General features: G+C 37.9%; 1 protein-coding gene across 2 annotated transcripts in view; it reads right to left on the minus strand.

Moving 5' to 3' along the window:
- The window catches only part of MYO1E (myosin IE), an 84,195-nt gene that overhangs the window by 8,846 nt on the left and 52,125 nt on the right, over positions 1-23,224 (minus strand). For both annotated transcript variants that reach the window (XM_052671517.1, XM_052671518.1), the window contains exons 13-23: positions 22,751-22,837; positions 21,652-21,819; positions 20,843-20,928; positions 20,179-20,260; positions 19,119-19,225; positions 15,394-15,492; positions 11,558-11,702; positions 7,264-7,378; positions 6,420-6,589; positions 5,770-5,915; positions 830-976 (exon numbers count right to left, since the gene is read on the minus strand). In XM_052671517.1, coding sequence (XP_052527477.1) covers positions 830-976; positions 5,770-5,915; positions 6,420-6,589; positions 7,264-7,378; positions 11,558-11,702; positions 15,394-15,492; positions 19,119-19,225; positions 20,179-20,260; positions 20,843-20,928; positions 21,652-21,819; positions 22,751-22,837 — 1,352 coding nt within the window. The remainder of the gene's footprint in view (positions 1-829; positions 977-5,769; positions 5,916-6,419; positions 6,590-7,263; positions 7,379-11,557; positions 11,703-15,393; positions 15,493-19,118; positions 19,226-20,178; positions 20,261-20,842; positions 20,929-21,651; positions 21,820-22,750; positions 22,838-23,224) is intronic.

The following is a 23,224-nucleotide window of genomic DNA, read 5'->3' on the forward strand; positions in this document are numbered from 1 at the left end:
GTGTACGTATTTGGGGAGTGACCTGTTTTGCAGTCACACGTCTGTATGTATGCACATGCATTTATTTCCCAATACTTCCACACTGTGCTCTGTAATGTAATCAGATAAAATACATAATTGTAACTACAATGATACAATTTGCAGGTTGCCCAGAGAAGCTGGGGATGCCAGATCCCTAGAGGTGTTCAAGGCCAGGCTGACCCCAGGCAACCCAAACCAGCAGGTCCAGCCTTGCCCACAGCAGGGACATGGAACTTGGTGGGCTTTAACGTCCCTTCCCACCCAAGCCATCCTGTGATTCTACAACCAGGGGCAAGACCCCAGAAATAAATTATATTTTACATGAACAAAAAAATGTCAGGTACTGGCTTAGGACTCCCACAGCATAGAACTGTATGCTACAGGAATGTTCCAAACTTCATCTGTCCTCCTCTGCCCTTTCAAACTACGATAATCCTCCCAAATTTTATAATTCTTGCTTACAAATCCAAATCCTTCTGCTGCTGATTTGCTTCATGGGCAGGAGCATTAACAGCTCTGAAAGCACAGAGGTGCTCTGTGGCAGGCTGAAGTTGCAGCCCCCTGAGCCTGATGTGTGTTCAATAGAATGAAAGCCACTTATCTATGCCCACAGACTGTGGAAAATGGCAGAGGGCCCAGGTGTGATCCTAACCTATTACACTATGATGTGCTAAAACAAAGTCCAGCTCACTTGCATTTTTACAGCCTGCTGCCCCTTCTAAATCAAAGCATAGTGTCAGGAGCTCTGCAAGCAGCATTCATTCATCTTGTTAGAAAGAGCAAAGATTATTGAAAAAACTAAACTCACGTATTGCTGAATTTCAGAGGTAGTTTTCCTTGTGTTTTCTCTTCATATCGTTTTGATAAGAGGCTTAAAAACTCAGTTTTGAAGACTGATTCAAGCAAGCTATCATATTCCTGTTCATGTAGAATGAAAATGTCATCCTGCATCGTGCTGAAAAGAAGTTGGAACATTTACCATTCAGAATAAAACCTTAACAGCAATTACAGCCAGTATTATAATGAAATTTGCAAAGTACAGATGGTTAACTTTTAACAACATAAGAAAGTCCAAACAGCATCAACTGTAGAGTCTGCTTTCTGAGAACACCTTTTTTTGATCAGCTGGTAATTGAGTATCTGAAGCAATCCCTTCTGTGACACGGGAAAGCTACTTGGTTACTTTACAGTAATTGCTGTATCCTAAGAACATGTCACAGTAAAGTCTCAGTGAAAGTCCATCTCTTCAATAATGGCAAAATTTGGGATTAGAGATGAACTGGAAAGTCACTAACCATAACGTAAGACTGAAATCCAAAGCAAGCAACTTCTGAATGTATGCTCCGAAGTCTCCATTGTCTTTTGCTTGAAGCAGTTAAACAGTATAAAAATCATACATGTTGGCATCTATTGCCATCACTGGATCAACTCATACAGAAGAAGTTGCAAAACATTTCTGTCCTCCCCGTCCTCACAGTTCCTTTGTGTTTTAGCCAAGATCATTGTTATTCTGGCATGCTTGTAATTTGTCTGTACATGTATCAATTTTCCACAGTTCCTAGCTGTAGCTACATAGATGCCTGTCCATTTCTGCACCCTCCCTAAAAGAGGTATAAACAAAGCTTTCCAAATAAAACCAAAACTTGGAAATGGAGGGTTGGTTTGGTTTGGTTTTTGTTTTCGTTTTTTTTTAAATAGTGCTGAGGTTTGGTGCAGTTTTTAACCTACGTGTCTCATCAAAACAAAGTTTCATTTGTGTGACCATGCCCACCTCTCCCTTACCTCCTTACGCCATGACTTGAACAGCACATCAGGAACCATAAGATACTGTGGTTCTGTTTGCTGACTCCTCAGTAAACTACCTGTACTCTGAAGCTGGCTAGTGTCCCATAGGAGGCACCCATGGAATCAGGTCACTGCATGGCTGACAAGACAATGGGGACAGCTTCATCACTGCCCTTCCCTTCCTCCCACCCCTTTCTGGCAGATTCATTGCTGACTTCCTTGCTTTTCAAGATCTGAGCTCCAATCCCCATGCAGCCACCCAAGCACTGGTGCCAGAAACACGTGCACCAGGCAGGAGATGGCACAGAGCTTTTTTCACAGCTGTACAGAGCTGAGAATTGCTTAACCTTGTCACAGAACAGTTGTCACAGACGTAATACTTTCACCAAAAGTAGTACAAACATGTAACAATATCTAATTAAAAAAAAAAAATTAATTGGGATAGAAAATTTACAGCTCCTTTTCACGGTTTATTAGACCACTACACAGTGTCTGAAGTCAAAGCTTCTCTGCTGCTTCAGCAGGGTTAGTCAACTCTTGTTCTAAGACTGGACTAAATCTATTTATTTATTGTCCACTCCTGCGGACATAAAATCATTTCTGAGATGATTACAGGATTTTATTTTTTTTTAAGAGAAGAAAGCTGAAAACAGGAAAAAGAAAGCAAGTTACAAATATGGCCAGCAAGCTGTAAGAGCCACAGCTGAGGAAGAAGTTGCCAATACAACTTCTAGCAGCATTATTCACAGCTGCTGATTCAAAAAAACCCCAAACCTACAACTGTTACACTGAAAAGCTATTTACAGCAAGGATGCTATTACTGCAGATACTTACTGCAAGCAGCCAACCTCCCTATCACAGCACACTCCAAAGCTCATCTCATGTGAATTTAACTTAACCGTGTTATTTTGTGCTACATATTTGCTTCCATCTCATCTTCACCTGCAGTTGGTAATATTGGAAAATACAGTTTTATCACAGTGATTTATTTCAATACATTAGGTGTCACCTACTAAGTGGAAAAAAGAACCATCTGTGTGCATTTCTTTCCAGAGATCTGAAAGGTTTCGTTAGATCCAGACTTGACATTCCTTTGCAGTTTTCACTTTTTTTCTCCCCCTTAAAGCAATACACTACAAACTTGCCAAAAAGTAAATTAAACCTCACACATAAGGAATTGAAGGAAATTTAAGCTCAGAAAAGAAGCTTCAGTTTTCCATCACAGTCTATCTGCCCTTGTCACTGATTTCCAATCCTAATTACCTAGCAATTAACACCTTGAGCATGCTCTCTTCCTTTCCACTCACGGCTGGTTTGCTTCACTGCTGACTCTTTAAATATGAAGGTGGTGAAATAAGACAGTTTTTTTTCTGACCATCATTTTTTGTGCAGCTACTGTGAAGCCTACAAATCCCTCTAGATATTGTGAGTACCTGTCTACTTTATTCAGAATTGAAAAACAATTTCGTATTACTGCTACAAATGCTCCAGACTGTTAGATATGAAAATACAGTTCTGAGATGAATGCTGTGTTATACCACTTCCCATTTTTATTGCACCAACTTGAAGTTCACCCAACTTCATACTCTGAAATCTTTACAATTGCACAGGAAAAAGTGCATGAAACTACAAATGAATTACTTTAAGGTAGGTACCTATTTACTACTCAAAATAGTAATAAGAAACATAAGAAAATAAAGCAAAATCGTGACCTTCACTACCATCAAGCAAATCTAGAGCTTCAAAATGTTCTGAAGGAGATGTGTAAGAAAAACCCAAGCCCTATAGTACCACCCAGCCAACTGTCCTATTTTTGCTCACTTGGCAATGAGCCTGACTTTATAATGCTGTTGGGATATCCTGTGCCACTGCTTATCAGATAACTGTAAAGCTCAGTAATGCACTGTTACTAAAAAACATCAGCAAATCTCCATGAATACTCAATATGCTGAACAAATTCTAAATTTGGTAACTGCAAATTAAAGTGCAATTCCTTCAGTAATTTAAACTGTGATGTGGTGTTACTTGCTTTAAACACCCATCAATACTGCTGAATATTCTGCCTTTCTTGTGTAGAGGTGTATCTACCCAAGCTTACCTCAGTGTACTGTGCATGAGTTTCTTGAAATAAATTTAGATAACAATGCAAGAATCCAGTTATCCCCTGCCCCCTTCTGTTTAAAATATATTCCATGCATTACTTCAATTAAAACATAGCGTTGCTGGAAAAAATTGTACAAAGATCTGAAGTTTTGAGAATGAAATAATGCAACTTGTTTTGAACTTGGCCTCTCAAAAAATATTTTTTTCAAAAATACAGATTTGGTCACATTTGTAATACTTGAAAGTTTTGTTCTGGTTTTATCCACTGAAATCTTTTAAGCACTGTGAGCTGTAACTCACAGTTGTGACACAAGATATCTCAGATTCTAGTGGAGCAGCAACTTGTGTAGCCTCTGTAGCCAGAGCACTGAGTAACTGCTCAGCTGTATTAAAATATTCCTCCAGTGAGATCCATTTTGAAGTCAGCCTATCCTCATATGAAGACTGTCCCTTGTTCCCATCGTTGTTTTTTTTTGTGGGAGAGGGGAGTGAGAAAATACGCGAGCAGCTTGACAGTCTGTAATTCTGCTTCTACTTTTAGCATGTATAAAGAAGGCTTATGCAACAAAATGAAATACAAGAAGTAAGGTTAAAACATGATTAGACATAATGTAATATGCACGTTTCCTCCAAAGTATGCAAATTTGGTTTTGCTTCAAAATGTTCTGTAGAATTTACTTACATGTGAGAAAAGTGCAACAGTCTTCACTAACTTGGCTGGCAAGCTGTGCTTTTCAGCTGACTCAATGCAGCTCTGCCTTTGGAATGCTGAAGGCCCAGATTGGGTGTCTGGCTACAATCTGGTTAGCAGTTGCATGGCACACAGTCCAAACCTGGAGCACTAAACAGGCAGACTCTACTCTAACCTTGATCTACCAAAGTTGTTCTAAATTGAAAAATATATGGTAAAATAAACCACAAGTTTTGAAAATGGTATTGTATGCAGGATTGTTTTGCAGACCTTACCCTAATCTTGGAAGAGCTGCTTAGAACTCTGCAGAATTGTGCCATCTGCTTTTTCTTTGTTCTAAGTACTGAAGTATGTCTGTGAGAAGAGTTCTGGCTATGCTAAGAGAAACAATGTTCTATAAGCATATAAATAAAAACTTTGCAGTAACAGGCACTATACAGCAGTCAAGGGTAGACTTGAATTCTATTAAAACATGAAATTTTAGTATTTGAAGAATGCTTGTTGCCATATTAGGCTGGATCTGTATTCTTTTGTATTAAATTAGTTAGGTATCAGCTCTGATAAACTACAATAACAACTGCTGAAGTATCCAGAGACTTTGTTTATCAGCCTTCAAAGGGATGAAGTGACACAGGCATGAACTTTAGTCTTGTGGGCTGTTTCCCCTTGGTTTTACTCACTCAACTAACCAGGTTTCTTAGTTCTCTGTGTACACCACAGCTATTTCCTGCAAGCTGGGACTGGTTTGACACTGTCTTAAGAAGTGATGTGAAATCCAACTAGGAATGAGGTTTTAGGATTAAAGGATTGTAATAAGCCCACTGGAGAACCACTCTTCAGAAAGCAGGGGACGTTCACAAGGTGTACTTGCGTAGGGGACACAAAATTAAGCCAAAACTCACTAGAACATCATTGAACATATTATGGTGAACACATGCTTCACATAATACATTTTGGATTACACTTAAACTAAGTGGACTACTTTAATAAGTAGTCAGAAGTTTAACATTAACATCTATTACTGCAGCATTAAGGCTGGGAGTGAAAATAAGTCCAGCTTTCTGTTTACAAGAGTCAATAAGTACAGCTTACTCTTCATCAATCAATATATTTCATGCAACTTTACACAGATTTCTCTGTCAGAAGAAAGACATGTTCAAGGTACTGACCTTAGAGAAACAGAAAGAATTCTCTCCACCTCCATCCTTCTCTTTAAGACTTCCTTCACTTGGCCTTTCTCTGGGCCCTGCTTTACTTTTTCACGCCCAATAAGGTATATACATTTTGGAGTGAGGACAAGATCTCGCTTCACACTCTGAAACACAAAATTATTTGAAAATACACAGCTATGCAGAGACTGATGCTTTAATGTCATGATGCTGTTCCAAAGATATAAATAGTGTGATTTGGGCCAAGTCTCTGGTTTGAGTTGTGGGGTGAGAAGGAAACACTTGATTTACTGACTCGCATAACTCTGGAGTCAGACTGCATTGTATTTTAAAAACAAAAAACAAAACAAAACAAACAAAAAAACCAACAGTTTTTTTCCTCTATTTCCTTATAGAGAAATTCCTAATATTTCCTAACAGCTGTCTGCCCAGCAAGTCCCTCAAAGCTCTTGTCCTAGGAGAAAACAGCAGTGTGCTCAGATCAAGAGCACGGACTGCTTCCCAGTGTCTTCTTAGGTCAAAGACTTGTTTTTCAAACTGGTATCCAAGAAGTCTTTGGCACATGCAGAGTTTCTGTTAAATGGTGGTAAAGGCATCAGTACAGCACCCCAGCAGATCTCATCAATAGTGGATACTGTTCTTCGACCTACCTTAAACCGCCTATCATATTTAGTCACAGTGTCTGCAAAATCAATCTTCTCCCGTTTGCCCACAAACTGGCGTAGCTCTGGGTGGTCCTCCATGCCTATGTAATCTCCCACAAAATTCCTGTTAATGCTGTTCCGCCTTCTCTCTTTCTTGTTCAGCAGCAGATCTGATGCTTAAACACAAAAAATAAACACTGATGAGTAGTACTTGCTGAAATTAGAAACTTTATCATTTGAAATAGCGAGCAGTTTCAAACAGAACTTGGGGAACAAGTGATAACCAAATGGTTTATACAATGGAAAGAACGGTGAGATGCTGCTATAAAACCCTGCATTAAGGATCCACATGATTACTGAATTCATTCTTACTAAAATATACTGATGGCAAGCTTGGCAGTTTTGATGAATCAAGAGTTCTTCTGAAACTATGGAAAATCTATCCTGCTCAGTCTGGCTTTGAGATCAAAGCACCAGATAGTCCAAGAAAGTTGTGCATGCTGAACAGACAACCTCATCAATGGTACCTTAGGTTTCCAGCAGTTTCCAGTCACTCCCAGTCTGCAAAGCAGTGGTTTTCTCTACACAAAGGAATATATTTCTTCATCTATAGCAGCATACTTTCTACTTCTGGAGTCATGGGAAATAAGTCATCAATACAGGCTCCCCAGGGAGGTATTTGAGTCACCATCCCTGAACGTGTCTAAAACCATTTGGATGTGGTGCTCAGGGACACCATTTAGCAGAGAGTTGGGGTAGTATGGTTAGGCTGTGGTTGGACTTGATGATCTTGAACATCTTTTCCAACCTGAGCAATTCTATGATTCTATTATCAAAACTTAGGACTTACCTTCTTCTCTCATTTGTACGTATTTTTTCCTGGCTGCATATTTCCTCCATGCCTTCTGGATGGCCCTGGCATATCCATCATACTTTCTCTCCCTCATCTCTTCTAACAAAAAAAGCTGCACAAGAAGACAGCAAGGTGGGTCAAAAATTTTACAAGAAAACTTTTTTGGAAGAAATGCTTTACATTCAACTTTCACATGTATTGCACTCCAGATCCAAGCTGGTCCTAATGCAAGCCAGAGGTCTTGAATTAGAAACTATCTGTGCAAGGTGAAATACAATGTGTTCTCACATTCACTTGCAACTTTCTTACTCATCTGTATTTACTACTGTTGAGTCCATTGACAACATTTTTCCTTAGCAGTGAGGTTGTAGGCTGGCTGTGGAATATATAATCATGATCATATATGATACATGATCATATAACATACATGATTTAGCCTACACTGTTAACATTCACGAGGAAATGATTTATCAAAACTGAAGATCCACCTTCTTTTTAGTTCCCACTAAAAAATATGTAAATATAATGCATAAGAAAAAAAATTCAAAATTATTACAGGATATGGCAATATTTCATTACAGCCTTTTTACATATTGTAAACTTACTTTTTCTTATCTTACTGGAAATATGAGCATTTGGATAACAATTACAATATTAAATCAGTCCACTGGCTTGATTTGCTAATTATTTCTCTCTACTGTGCCTTAAACTGACCCTGCACATAGCAGGGGGTTGAAACTAGGTGATCACTGTGGTCCTTTTCAACCCAGGCCATTCTACGATTCTCTATTTTCACACTGGTGATAGATGTGGTGTCACCACTATGAACTGGAGTCAAAAAAGCAGTTCATGGAATGGTGACGTGAACGCCTCACTGAAGAAAAGTTCAAGATACAACCCTCAGTGGGTAAAGTGATGCATGCTGCCTTTTGAGGTAAGAGTGAGCCTTCTGAATTTCCTGGAACCTGGACAAACCATCAGCTGTGGCTGCTACATCATGCTAAGCTGAAGGCTTGAACTTCCAGAGTCAGGCCAGAGAAGATGACAACCTTTCTCCAGTAAGGTGATAACATCAGGCCCCACACCAGTTTGAAGACCATGAAGCAAACTGCCAACGTTGGTTCAATTATCCTGCCACACCCACAGTACAGTGTGGATCTGGTATCTTCTGACTCCAATGTTTGGGACAATGAAAGGTGGACTGCATGGGCAACATCTTCCTAGCAATAACACCATCATAGCAGCTGCGAAACAGTGGGTCACCTGCACTGGTGCAGATTTTTATGAGCACAGCTTGTTCATCACTGGCAAAAAAGCACAGCTAGTGGTGGTGACTATATTGAAGAAGAGTGTTTTGTAGCTGAGAATTTGCTCTATCAAATATATTGTGTACTCTTTGTATTTGCTTGTAATTTATGTGGAAATAAATAGGAGGCATTACTTTTGGTGCAACCTACTTAGCTCTCAAAAGAGAACATTAGTAAAAGCAGGTATACCAAGAAATGAACCTGGGCTTCAGGATCCTTTGCTCACGCTGCTGCTAAACCATGCTAATCTAGAAAAAACATTGTTCATACTGATCTTAGAAAGAAAACTTGATCTTGTGCAAACTATTTCCGCAGGGCTTTGCTTGTTTTTGTACTAAGTTATTTATTCAGGTGTTTGATGGAAATGTAAATAATGAAGCCTCATTTCTGCCACCTATAAAACCTTATTTTACAGCTGGAAAATCTCCATCCACAGAAACTTTAAAAAAAAAAAAAAAAAAAAAAAAAACCAACCAAACTTCACCAACACACAAGCACTGGAAAGTGTTTCCGCAGAGGCATGACTGATCCTGATGCAAAAAGTTCTTAAGTCTGAGCCATGGCATGATCAAGCCTTGTCTAATTCAGCTTACCTGTGACCATGCAATTGATTTCTCTAACAATATTGCTAGTTGCAAATTATCAGTGCAAAACAGTCTGTCACTTGGGGTTGAATGTCAGAGTCCCAATTAAGGAAGTTCCACGAAAACATCAAGTTAACATGGTTCAGTAAAATGCAGGCTATGAAGTACTGAAGTAAAAATTCTTTCCTTAACATATTATACATGTGTATGTGTAGATACATAGATAGATATAAAATAATCCTCCTTCCCCTTATACTCCTGAGCACATCAAGTTTTTTCTCCTCCAGGTGCTTTCTTTCTTTACTGATGGAAGACAATTTTTTTCACTTCCTATTTCAAGTGATATGACTCTTGACTACTGTTTCAAGTCAATGTTTTAGTAACATGAGAGACTTCTCTTTGATACTAAAAGATTAAGCTTTAGAATATTCACATCATGTTTTTCAACTTAAAATAAAAAAGAACTTCTTTATGGCAAGGGTGACGGAGCACTGGAACAGGCTGCCCAGGGAGGTGGTGCAGTCTCCTTCTCTGGAGATGTTCAAAACCACCTGGACACCTACTTGTGAGACCTGCTGTAGGGAACCTGCTTTGGCAGGGGGGTTGGACTCCATGATCTCTGGAGGTCCTTCCAAACCCTACAATTCTGTGATTCTGTGACATAACTATTCCTAGTATTCTTAATTAAATCTATTATTAAATAGAGGATGAGTACATGAGTACCAGTAAACATTTTAAGTCCTTTCTCTGGAGAGAGAAGGAAGGAGGAGGAAAAAAAAAAAAAGAGAATTAAACTAACGGAGTAAGTCCCAGCCTACTTGTGAAAATAAGGCTGCTGAAAATCTGTGCTCCCATAAGTGGTAAATATACCAAAGCTTACAGCCTTTTCAGGAGTCAGGGAAGTTATTTCCTTATGACCCATTACATAACTAAAAAGAAAAATAATTAAAAACTGGATTGATTTTTCCGTAAGAGTAAGATCAAGAAAACAGCTATTACACAAGTTATTTTGTTATGGATACAAATAGTTTCATAGTGAAAACAGTAAAACCAGGTTTGCAGCAGTGTAAGATAACCAACTGGCAGATGCTGTTTAAGTTACTAATTCTGTTCCCCTGTCCTGAGCAACTCAGTAAGCCAAAGAGCTGCTTGACCAGAGTGCGTACTTGCCACCACCCTGTCATAAACCTGAGGTAATCGGCAAAGGACTACACGTCCCAGCTGTTGTCACAACAAGAGATATCAAAGACACACATCCACTCATGTTCAAGGTCATAACAAGACACTGGTAAGCCAAAATTCTCTGAAATCTTAGGACCTGTGCTATGCTGGAAGGCAAGCAGAGCTCATGCTTCTTTGTAGTTGGTAACTAAGGTGCATTGATTGCAATGACTAACTAGGATTAATCCTATACTAGAATTTCCTGTTTGGCCAACACACATCCAAGCACCCTATACACCTTGAACACTAATTATTATTATAAACATGTCTTTCTCAAATGACAGGGATGCTAAAGCACTGCTTTTCCTCAACAACCGAGACTATCTTTCTGACTCTATTCATTGCAGAATCAATTCTGGTTACAACTCTGAGGAAGTATTATTTTCCCTCTGGGATCTTGTTGTGTGATTGGGTAGTGCAAAGAAGTATTCCTCAAAAGGAAAATGACAGAAACAGAAGTGTTCTGCTTTTATTTTGATGTGTAATTTAAGGCAAAGTACTAAGAAGCCATCTGACAACCAGGTGTTTCACTAAGCCTGATTGCTTCTGATAGATAAGGAATACATGACTGTAAATAGAGCATACTTTTCTTCCTTGACAACTTTCCTGAATAATGAGATAACACAACTGTTCCAATGTTCTGTGCAGTTCAGAAGCCACAGGATAAAAGCAGCCTTAATTTGCCTACCTGATGTTTTGGAATGGGATTTCTAGTTAGCTATTCTGTGACATTGGTTTACTCAGACATATTAGGGAATTTTTCTCTTATTTTCATCAATTCTTATCCTCTTATCCTTTGAAAAAGACCTGTTAGCTTGGGCAAACAGCCATACATGTGTTCTCATGCCACGATATTCCTTCATATGACAGACTCTGATGGAACGTCACCATGTGCAACCTGACACCAAAGCATCTTTGTGTGTCCCATCTCTTCTTCCTGATGCTCCTTGTGTAAGCGTCAAATTGATGTATAAGGACATACTGTACCCATCGCAGAAGTGAGATTCTAGTGCCTACTGCACCCACTGCCTCAAGGCATCTGTGACAGCCCTGCCCAGGTTGACTCACATTCTGATGCTTCTCCCGTCCTAGCAGATAAGCTATGCATCACTGGAGCAGGAAGGCCATGTATTTTAGCAAAAGCTTCATATTTATAGACTTGTGTCCTGCCATACTTACAGACTCTGGAGCTTTGATGAAGACTTTGGATTTCCCAAGTTGGTATTGATCAGGATCCATGTTGACTGATTGAAGTAGGTGGAGAACTCCTTGCTTCTCATCTCCTTTCCAGGAAGGCCAAGTTGCTTTGGTCAGAATGGCGTACCTTAATCAGCAAGGAGAAAAAAACATCAAAATCTGACATCAAACATCAGCAGAATACCACTGCCTCCTAGTCAGACCACACTAGGAAAATGTTTGCTCCCTTGGCAGTATTTATAGAAGCTTAGAGCGTAGGAAGATGCAAAACTATATTATTTGCTTAGTAAGACCAAACAGCTGCAATGAGAAGGGCAACAGTGTCCAGGAATCTCCCATTTCCAGATTCTAAGTAAGTGGTTAATTACAGAAAGTTTTGCTCCAATCTTAAATCCAGGGCGAGGTTATTTATTAGCAATGACTTATGGTGCAGGTTAAAGTACTTCCTTACCCTTGGTACAATGGACTCCTTCCCAAGCATGTGACCTACTTCCCCCTTAAGCTTTTCTGTCTTCCTTACTCTTACAAAGGCTTTTTGTGTTTCTAAGCAAGTAGACAAGCTCATTCTCCTAACCCACCTGTTAATAACAGCTGGTCTGCATGTAGCAAGGAGGCATTCTTGACTTTAACCCACAAAGCCTTTGGCTTAGCGTCTGCTACAGGAGGGAAGATCCTGTGATGTTGGTGCTGTCTGGAGGGAATGCTGAGGTGAACTGACCATAAAAAAGAGCTATGGAATGAGGTGGGGAAGTGCTGTAATGCCATGCATTTGATCAGCGAGTAGCCTTCTATCTCATGATACTCTCTTTAAGCCTTAGAAATGAGGTAGACGCCAGGTTACAGCTCCTTCTAAACTGTCTAAACTAAACTTTTTCGTACTTAACTGGCTCTTGTGGAACTGACAGATTTCTTGTTATTCTGCACACTGAGAAGAGCTAATGGGCTTCAGCTGCATCAGCATGCCTGGGGATAACTAACTCCTCTAGCAGAAGCTATTTAAACTCCTCGGGAAGAGACTGGAGAACACCTAAATGTGTTCTAACACATTTTCCCCCACAGATCTTCTGTTCTTTAGCCTTGACTCTTTTCTTCATATTGCAGTAAGAGTATTTGAGCTATATAGACTAAATCATGCTTATTAGTGCAACTATTCAGTTAAATAAGGTATAGTATGGAGTTTAGTTTGTTGTAATTCTCAGGTAGAAAGAAGTAGGCAGCTTCTAGTAAAATGTTCAGAAAAATCACAGAAGGAATAAAGGAAATTAATTCAGGAAATATTCATTTCTTATTCTTACCATACCTAAAATGTTATCTAGTCAAAACCAAGACGTAGTGTCATGCAACTTAAATAGCAATGCCACATAAAGACATACAGCAAACCGTTAAAAAGGAACATACTACAAACAAACAAACCCTGGATACCGTGTACATGAAAAGGAAAGGTTTATATATACAATTCAGTAGGATTCAAATAGTCTAGTATGCTATCTTGTTCAACTCTCTAATTATCAAATGCTCAGATACTAGCATGATGGTGTAACAGAAGTGGCTCTTATGACATCTTAAATATAAATGTACATTGCACATAATCTGTTTACAGATCATGTGAGTTATTTATCAGTATTTATGGGATAGACAGATGCACAGTAGTAAGCAGGAGTTGTATATAAACTAACTCCCCTCTTATTTAAGGAACTCTTCTGCAGGTTCATCAAGTATCTCCAACAATACAGTTGTACAACCAAATCTGAATTTAAAAGAGCTTCAGTTAATAAAGGCAATCAAAACTGTGGAACCTTTCACACAACAGAAGTTGATGCTACATTTCAGCATCCTGTAAATTCTTTCCTATCCGATCTTGTGAGCTTGGAAGGAGGGCATTGGAAAAAGTAAGACTGAAGACTTCTATAGTAAAGTTCTTGGGTATAAGAATAGATTTGAAATTCTCCTTTTTCATTAATGCAAGCTAACTTCATATAATTTATGGTTAGGACAAGTCTACAAGGCAGAAAAAAAGAGCATAATATGCACCAATTAAGCATAAGTCCTAGAATTTAACATTTCATCTGCATCAACTCTCTCACTGTCCACTGCCGTTTAGGAATGAACAACATTTTTCTCCAGGGTGTTTCTGCAACCTTCCCATTAAATGGCTCATATCAATATCCATTTATCTAAGTTTTTCAAATTTACATGTAATTTAAGCTTAGGGGGGATTTCAGCATACTGTGTTCTTAAAATGCTTCTGAAACAATTCCAAAATCATGATCACTGAAAAAAAATTATTATAAATTCAGAGTAAGCAGTTAGTTTCTACTTTTAATTACAGGAGTATGGAGTTCAGCTTTCAGACTGGTTATGCTTTGAAACACATGAGCCTTTTCAGTGCCTTTGGCTTTTTGCATGCAAACATAAATTTCATACATAAGTCTATTCAGTCCTGAAATCTCCACTTACATTGAGCTGCCACTGAGCTCCCAATGAAAACAAGTGTACAAGCATGCATTTCCTGACCATCCCATGCCTCAGCCCGCTTCTACTCACACTGACCCATGGTGTCAGAAAAGAGTTTGTTCTCTGGATGTTAGGGAACTGTAAATTGAAAGGTTGCAGGAAAGGTTTTACTTGTAACAAAATGTAAAATTTAACAATACTGATTTGAAACAAACAAATTGGTTTCAGCTCATTGTAGATCTCTGCACACAAAGCGCAGCAAGCTTTTCACCCTCCAGAAGCACCATGTGGCTTTCCTCCATGCAGACCTTTCTAGACTTGCACAGCTCTCACAATTAGTTTTCAACAATCGTTAGGCTAGACTAGAACCCTGGTATTCATTATTAATCTGTTAGTCTGTCTTTGCAGTAACCTTCAAGTAAGGTTCTGTAATCTGAAGACCATTCATGTTTAATGTCTGGGCTCGAAGACAGTGGGGAATAAAACAATTAAAAATTATCCCATGATTAAAATGGAGTCTATACCTTAAGGTATTTTAGAACTGCTTATTACTAGATAATTAGAACCCTCTGTATTATCATAAAGTATACAAAGTATTATCAGTGGCTTTGTTCTGGGTCAGTTGCTGAATCATCCTCCATTCCTTGGAACAACTGATTTATTTATTTTTTTATGTTCTATTTCAAAATGCAACACAAGGATTTCTAACGGAGGTGAATTGTCATACAACACCCTGGTTTGGGCACTAATTAAGTGCATGTCTCAATTTTCTATAATAAAAAAGAGACTGAATGTTGCTTAAATAAGGAAATTGCTTCCATTTAATAGGATTCAGTAGCTGGTGAAGGTAGCTAATTCATTTCAACAGCTGGTCTTAAGACACTGAAATGAGGATTTATCTCATGGCTTTCATTCTGTGAGCAGCTGCAGCATTTGTTTGTTATCATTCCCAGCTGTTTTAACACCACCAATTTCAACTAATAGGTTACTCTTTTCACTGAGACTGTTGAATGGCAGGCATCTGTTTCTTTGCCTACCCTCTGTCACTAGGAAAGAGTGACTGGAGAGTGACAGTAACATTTTAAACAGAATTTAGTTCCCAGAGCCTTGGATTCCACAGATATAGAGCTCCTAGAAGAACCCTCCAAGAAGAACTGTGGCCTTAGGCACATTTGGTGGAAAGTGGAAAGATTTTAAAGACACAAAGAGACTGTTTTTCAAAACATCTGAATAGCCTAGATCTTTAACAAGGTAAATACTAACAAGGAAAAGTGGGAAATCAGAAGCTTTCAAAACTCACAACTTTTTTATACTCATGATGCAAGCAAATATTCTCTACTACTTCCAAATTAGCATTACCTTACCTCTGCAAAAACTTCTGGAAAACCCGCCTGTAGGCATAGCCAGCCCTTCTTACTCGAATATTTTCTTTCAGACCTAAGTATTCTACTTGATGTTTTACCCTGTGGACAAAAACAAAGCAAGATTTACAGTCCATTTTATTTCAGCATATTTGTGGATTGAAGTATTCTTATTAAAATCACATCTGTTTAAAGACTAACTCTAAAATTAATGCACAGGTACATGAAATCTATTTATTCTTGCACGCTGTGTGGCAAAACCACATTACTGAAATATACAGCAACTTTCTTTGGCATTCTTTTCAGTAGTCAAACTTCCTGTCTCCTAAGTAATTTATGTACAAATTTCTTCATTAATACCCATAAAAGATCAAGTAACTACCTACACAATTATATCCAAAGCAGTGGGAAATGATGATCCTTACTGTAGTTTGTGTGTGTTTTACATGCCCCAAACAGGGACAGCTGCTCACAGCTCATTTTTGGCTATTCTGAAGGACCACATCTGAGGACTGGAGAAAGCCCCAGGTGCCAAACCTTTATCACACAAAGAATCAGATGTAAGAAACTCTGAACAGTGTATTCATGAAAAGTTAGCACTGTTGCAGACCTTACCACAAGGCAAAGGGAGGCTGTGAGGATAGACACAAGACCTGCAGGAGTTCCTGGTTCCTGCTCATGGCATGCTTTATTCTGAAACAAACAGTGAGTTGGTCCCACTGAAAGTGTTAATGGTGGTGGACAACTGAAACATCACTATCCCCAAACCATTACAGCTCCCTCTTGCAAGATCCTTTCTTTTGGGTTTTAAAACAGGGAACAAGTATTTCCCCATAAATCTCAAGGCAGAAAAGCAGCTAAAGAACTTCCTTTTGGCACCTTTTCCACTTTCTGGAGCCATGGAACATATTTTCTCTTCCTTCTTACATATCCTCCTAGTCTACTTTTTAATGCATGGAAATTTCATTTGAAGAATTTCAGTTAACTTTGCTCACAGAGTACAACACTTGCTGTTTTGCTTTGCATTAATTATCTCTTCTAAGCCACATGGCTGGAAGAGGCAACGTCAGCTTTTAATTCTGAGTTCTGAAATGCTGTGTTCAGGGGCTCCACCGCCATTGGTTTTGTGGTGGTGCTTTGTTTTTTTTTTTATCTGAGGCAGATTCTGGAAACTTTAGCTGTCAGTCAGAAATAGGAGCAGTTAAGATCTTAGTCCTGTACATTCTAGAGTATAGAACACAGAATAATATGGAACACAGTAGATAGCAAAGAATTCACAAACAATTTTTAAAAAACGAGGCTGTAAGGAACCATGTAACCTTAGTCCAGTTTAAATACTGTTTCTCTGTTTACAGAAGATTTTTCCAGCCTTGAAAACCCTCTAGGTTAATTCAGTGTTATTTCTCTAGCTATTTTGAAATGTTAAATTTCAATATAATGTGTACAGCCTGTTGATTTTTCTTTTTTTGGTAGACAAATTCTTTTCACATGACTCAGTATCCAGGGAAAAAACTTCTGAAGTCCCATGCCACGACTGACAAAGGCCCTTTGGTTATTTCTTATTTTAAGGAGCACTGATCAGTTATTTAATGAGATGCTGCTCTTTCATCTAATAACCAAAATACAGCACATCTTAATGTTGCTGTGCTCAAGGAATAAAGTATGTTTTGTACCAACTCCAAGAATTCTGGTACAGTAACAGTAGAAAATTTATAGACAAAAATACATTTTCCTGTTTATAGCTTTTCCCTCCTATTCACATCTGGAATAATGCACTGCACCAACGCTATTACTCCCTTTTTCTTAATGTCCTGCCAGTATTAGTGTCTAGCAACAGAGAATTTGAGACATTTTTCTGTTTTTCCTTTTCTTTCTGAGAAAAGGCATACTGAAAATCTCCCTCCAGGCATCAGCCTTAAGCAGGTCGGGGTCTGGGAATTCAGCTGATGCAGCAATTTTGAATACAAGTCCAAGCAACTATGCCAGGAGCTGAGCAAAAACACATTTCAAGGAACACCCCGATTTTCGGAGTCACTAAGGTGCTGTACAAGGTTTAGGTACTACACAAGGTCTACCTTAAAGTGCAAAATATTCTGAAATTATTCAGCAGTAGTAAAAAGCTGGAATTATGTGGCACAAGGATGGGCTTTGTGAAGCTTTTCCTCATTCAGAAACACTTTCATTTCATTCACATTCATTAAATGATCGCAGAAGAAAACCAAGGCCACTAACCCAACTCAGCAAAATACCCCATACGTGCATTCAGCTGCATTTTGTCTTTTTCACAGCAAAACTGTGAAAATATAAAACTAAACAAGCTGAAATTTGAGTTGAAATTTGCATATTCTTACATCTCTTTTCCTTGGATATGACACTACTGTCACTATGTGATGTGTTAATATTTGAGAAAGGGCTTGAAAGTGGAGAGAATGTTAGTATTTTTAATTGGGATTAAAAATTACCATTATCCTAAGAATTCATTCCATTTGTAGTTGAGTTTGATACCACACAATCCTTGTATTTAATTTATTATTTTAGCATCAGTAGCTGCCACACTTACCAAATAAAAAACAGAAATCTTGCCTATTTTTACTTCAGAATGGGCTTCCTGAAAGCCGGCCTCTTGTTGGACTCCGTTTTTGTTTGTTTGTTTCATTGGTTTCCTAGCAACACTTTCCACAATAAAAGGCCTATTTTCCAATATGTAAATGATTGATTTCAAAAGCCCTCCAATGTACGTGGTTATTACTTCACTATAAGTTTAGGCACACTTTCACTAGAGTAATTTTTCTTTTTTCCCAGCGTCAAAGTGAAATTAAGTGGTGCATAGCAGGATTTTAAGGGGTGGGAAGGGAAGGAAAAGTTAGAGAAAGGATCTGCATTTTCTGCCAAGATCTAAATGACACTTTCAAGGGGCAGTCATGATTGTGGCTTCTGTAAATGCTCTACATCTGCATGTAATTGTGCTAGTCTGTGTGCCAAATGGCAGGAAGTGAATTTTGGTGTGCTGTTGATGTGGTCAAGAGTGTTCTTTATCAGACTTCACAAATTGTTTCACTGTGATTAAAAAAAAAAACCCACATTGCAAACATCAGCACTTTTACCAATAGAAAAAGTACTTATGTATGATTAAAAACGTTAAGTTTTAAGTTTTTTTTGTACCCTACGTCAGTATGAAAAAGAAGAGCATCTCTTTCTTAACTATAAGAAGATACTAAAAAGTACCATACGCTTAAAGATGCCTTAGAGCAAACCAACCAAAGATTTAGACATAAATCCAGTGTCTGTACAACCACCTGAGATCATATTCTATCAATCTCCCTTTAAAGAGATAGATAATGACTTAGATAGATAATAACTTCAAGTTCAGAAAGTAAAAAACAATAACAAAAACTATATTCTTTGATTTTATATAAATGTATATATACATAAAAATGTTGTTTTTTCCTGGTGTTTGTGTGTGTGTGTGTTTTTTTGATCCATGAAAGTAAATTCAAACATCCTGCTGGCTTTCTGCTACCCAATAAAGGCTGTTTTCAAAGCATGAAGCAAAAGTCAGAATTAATTCAGAATTATTTAGATTGAGATCTCATTTCTGAAGGCTTTTAGAGTTTCTAGTTCTGTTTGTCTGTGGCTTATCTGATTAAAAAACATGAATTTTTGTAGGTTTTTTTGGTTGTTTTTTTTTGACTCAGTGCTCGTTCCTATCCCGTGCTCTCGCTTCATACCTGCTCTCCTCCCAGTCTCGAGGTTTCTTTGTTTCGTTGGGTTTGATGCAGCGGATGTAGTGGGGTGTGCACTTCATGAGGGTGCCAACAAGATCGTTCGCTTGTTTCTGTAAAATTGAGGGAAGAAACAGAGGTGAACAGGGTAAAACCTCTGAGAGAGTGCTAAGGATATCAGCCATCTGCTGATGATCTACGTGGCTCTGGTTCTTCTCAAATTCTTTCACAAATCATTTTCCTCTATCACATCCTGTTATTCTTTCTATTTAAAACTTACCCACATTGGTGCCTATGAACGCGTCTGTAAAACATGGAAAACTCATCCTAACAGAAACTCAACACCTTCTACCAGTCTCTCATGAAAACACAATCAGTAAACAGAAGTCCCCATTATCTCCAGCTATGTAATATATTTTAACTACTATATAAAAGTACAGTGGTGAGTATGGGGAATGCATCAAGTGGTCTTAACTGTAAGGTTGAAATATGAGGAAAGATGCTGAAAAATAAAATACTGAAATATTGAAATAATGAAATACTGAATCTCCAAAGTCTTCAAGTACATTATCTAAATGTATATTTTACACCCAGCCTCAAAAAAAAAAAAGATGCTTGCCTTCTAACACTTACTGCCTTATTCAGCCCACGTTATGGTCAATAGAAAGACTTCTGTTGACTTCAGTGGGTGTAGGATCAGGCCCTGCTGCATTTCTGCACTATAAAGAGACCAGTTATCTGTAGTTAATTGTAGGACATCAAGTGGCTGAGTGAAGGGGCTCATTCATCATGCACATGCAAGTACTATTACCACTACCATCAATTGCTCATTTTGAAAATTCAGCACCATAAAATGCAGCTGAACAAAAGGTTTAATAAATAGCGATGCCGGGCAAAACATGATTCTAACAACTAAAACAAAGCACTGCTTTGTGATCAGAACACTCCTATGTCTATCTTTAATAAAGGTCTGGATAATAAAAACAAAGACCACCCTCTTTTTAGTTTAGGTATGCTTGCACAAACACAGCCACATTCATATATGCACATACGAAAATAGCCATACCTTGATTTTACTGCCCGCAGTGGTAGGACGACCCTTTTTGTCTACCTGAAGATTTTCAGGAAACAGAGCCTTTATAAAAGGCCTAGAAAAGAATAAAGAAAATAATGTTGGTAAGAGACAATTTGATGCAGAAATGTAAAAAAATATGATGTAGAAGTTGATAGTTGAGCAGAATATAAATAGCTTTTTACATTAATCCAGAGTGCTATCAAATCTATTTTAATCTTGGTATTTTCCATGAGCTTCATTCCTCACAGAAATCTCTATTTTAGTGAGCTTTGGGAGACATGTGATACCAGTCTTCCAGACACAAAGTGCTTCCTAAAAAGCCTCAATTAAAATACCATAACAGAAAAAAGTTACTTCATATGTTAAAACAGTGCCTATTTTACAATAATGCTATAATACTGACAGCCTTCTTCAAGGCAGAAAAATATTTATCAGTACAGCATTTGAGCCTGACATTTTAGTGCCCTACTTACTCAAATTTGCAGGAAATGAAGATCAAGCATAACGGAATCTATACTGTTTTACTGTAGTGATGCTTCATTTCCATTTTTATGCGAATTACTTCACAAGTTGTGAAGTAGTTGAGAAGTTAGGCCCTCTGCATCCATCTAAACTAGCATATTATTCCTAGCTTTAGCAAACTTTGCTTACGTACAAATCACTGCTCTGCATGAGTTCAATCAAGTCCGTGAAAAGAACATCCCGATTTCTCTCGCAGAATCCATCCATATCATAAGAGACCTGGCCAAGGTGGAAATTGATTGTTTGTGGTAAGTTGAGAACCCAATAATTACAGAAAATTTATATCCTGTCCTCACCAGTAGCTGTTCTGAAGTTTTGGTTAGTCTGATACCATTTAAGGACAGCACAGTGATGACTAAATCCTTGCATACATTACTTGACTCTTTCAAAACAAAGGAATTACATCCATAGATTTAAGCTCAACAACAACAACAACAAAAAGACCTATGAAAGAGTCAGCAGAATGCAATACAAGTGAATTTAATACTGAACTTTACAGAAAAAAAAATGCATAACAATAATGTACTGTTATTAAATATAATAGCAGGAAATGATGAGTAGTCTGAGAAATATACCCAAGTAAGACAGAAATGTGCATAATACTTCCAGTTTGACCGGTATATTATCTCTTAAGGATCATTTTTAAATGCCTGAATGCTTTAAACTTACTGCTGTTATGCAAGGAGGATTTTAAAGCACCGATTTATTATATTTAGTAGTAAGTTTTGGTTACTATGGTTGACAGCAGCAAGGCTCAGATAGCTCTCCTAAGTAAGGAATGTACATTAGGGCACAAGATCCCTGTGTTGTGAAAGGAAGACAATATCTCCTGAGATAATTTGGCTATTTAAAGTCAGAATAACTTTCTAGAGCTACTTTTTTCCCTTTGCTTTTTCTTCATAAATACGTTATGCAGAGTTCAGTGATGATTTTCCACATTACCTTTCCAGCATAATGATGAATGATAAATCCTTGGTTCCAGCTATTGAAATGTTCATGAGTTCCAATCTGCATCTGGAGTTTTTGAAGCAGTGTTTGGTCCGCTCCTTCCCCCACCGCATGCATTGTGGCACATACATCATCTAAAATGCTCATAATTCCTGGGGGATTCTAACACATTTGAGAAAAAAAATGTAAAGCCAGTGACAGAGTGGGAGATGAAGGGGGAAGTGATGGCTGTAGTTCAGAATAAATAAATTGGTTTTTAATTACTTTGCAATGTAATCTTTTTCTTTTTTTTTTTTTTTTGTTATTCTACCAAAAACATAAAGCCATGTTTGAAATAAATAATTAAATTCACATGCTGCATGTAACAAACTTATAGACAAACAGATCTAAGATTGTGACAGAGATCCAATCCTTTTCCTAGTTATCACGATGCAGATAGAAGCCAGGTGAAATCTGAAGTGCTTTAAAGTACAATGCAATACATTCTGTGAACTACCATTAAAATTTATTGTCTTATATGAGAACTATCTGTATTCTAAAGAACAACTGGATAACAACATCTGTTGTCATCCCAAGACAGAAAGGAATTTATGCTGCAGAATGTTCCCTGGAGCAAAGACATACAGATTTCTTCTAGCTACAACAATTTCTAATACTTCCTCTTCACTTGTTCCTGCTTCATTTGCAACAGGACCTCAACAGAAGCTGCTACTGTAGCTTTCCCAAAGTGAAACACACATCCCAGGGACAGAGAGAGCCTTATCTAATACATACAAAAGAATATGTCATGAAATTCATAACAAATTTAGGTGACTAAAGTTATAATTTGCAAACAGGGAACTTTCAAGACACCATTTGTCAATCATGCTATCTTATGGTTCTCTTTTTGCCTACTACCTTAAATAATATATATCCTAGATCTCTCGTAAGATCTTATAAAATATCTTATGTAAGACTTATATATAGGCTTAGTATGACTCAGCCATACTAACAACAGTATTTGCATTTTTCTCTTGACAGCAAAGCAGTTGCCCAGATATTTTACAGAAAAATCTTGCTCTGTTTTTTCCATTTGTTTATGCCAAATACTTACCACTTTGTTCTCTATGAGGTCACACACTATTTTGTTGTTAAAGTAATCTATTGGAGTCCATCTAATTCCTTCTTGCACGTATTCTTCCTGTTAAGAGGAAAGATGCAAATATAGTCTTGCCCAATACACAACATCCATACAAACTCCACTCTACTTGTATTTAGAAAGACCTGTCCACTCTTCTATTGGGTAGGGGCAGCAATGACCCACATGATGATTAATCCCAGCTCTCTACCATCTAAGAGCTGACCTAAAATTCCCCTGTTCTCCCCACTCTTGCTATTCACAGCTCTTGAGTAGTCACCAAAAAGAGCAGGACTATTTTTTCCCATGTGTTCACTGTCAAAGCATTTTGCAAACTGAAACAAAAAGAGCTTTATGTTCTCTTGACAATTCAGTTAGCATCCATATCCAAACTACTTTTAAAATTATGAAGATTGTGACCGTGTATCACAGATCAGGTCTTCAAAATGC

The sequence above is a fragment of the Tympanuchus pallidicinctus genome, unplaced genomic scaffold (genome assembly GCF_026119805.1).
Source record: "Tympanuchus pallidicinctus isolate F22 unplaced genomic scaffold, pur_lepc_1.0 scaffold12, whole genome shotgun sequence".
Taxonomy (NCBI): Eukaryota; Metazoa; Chordata; class Aves; order Galliformes; family Phasianidae; genus Tympanuchus; species Tympanuchus pallidicinctus.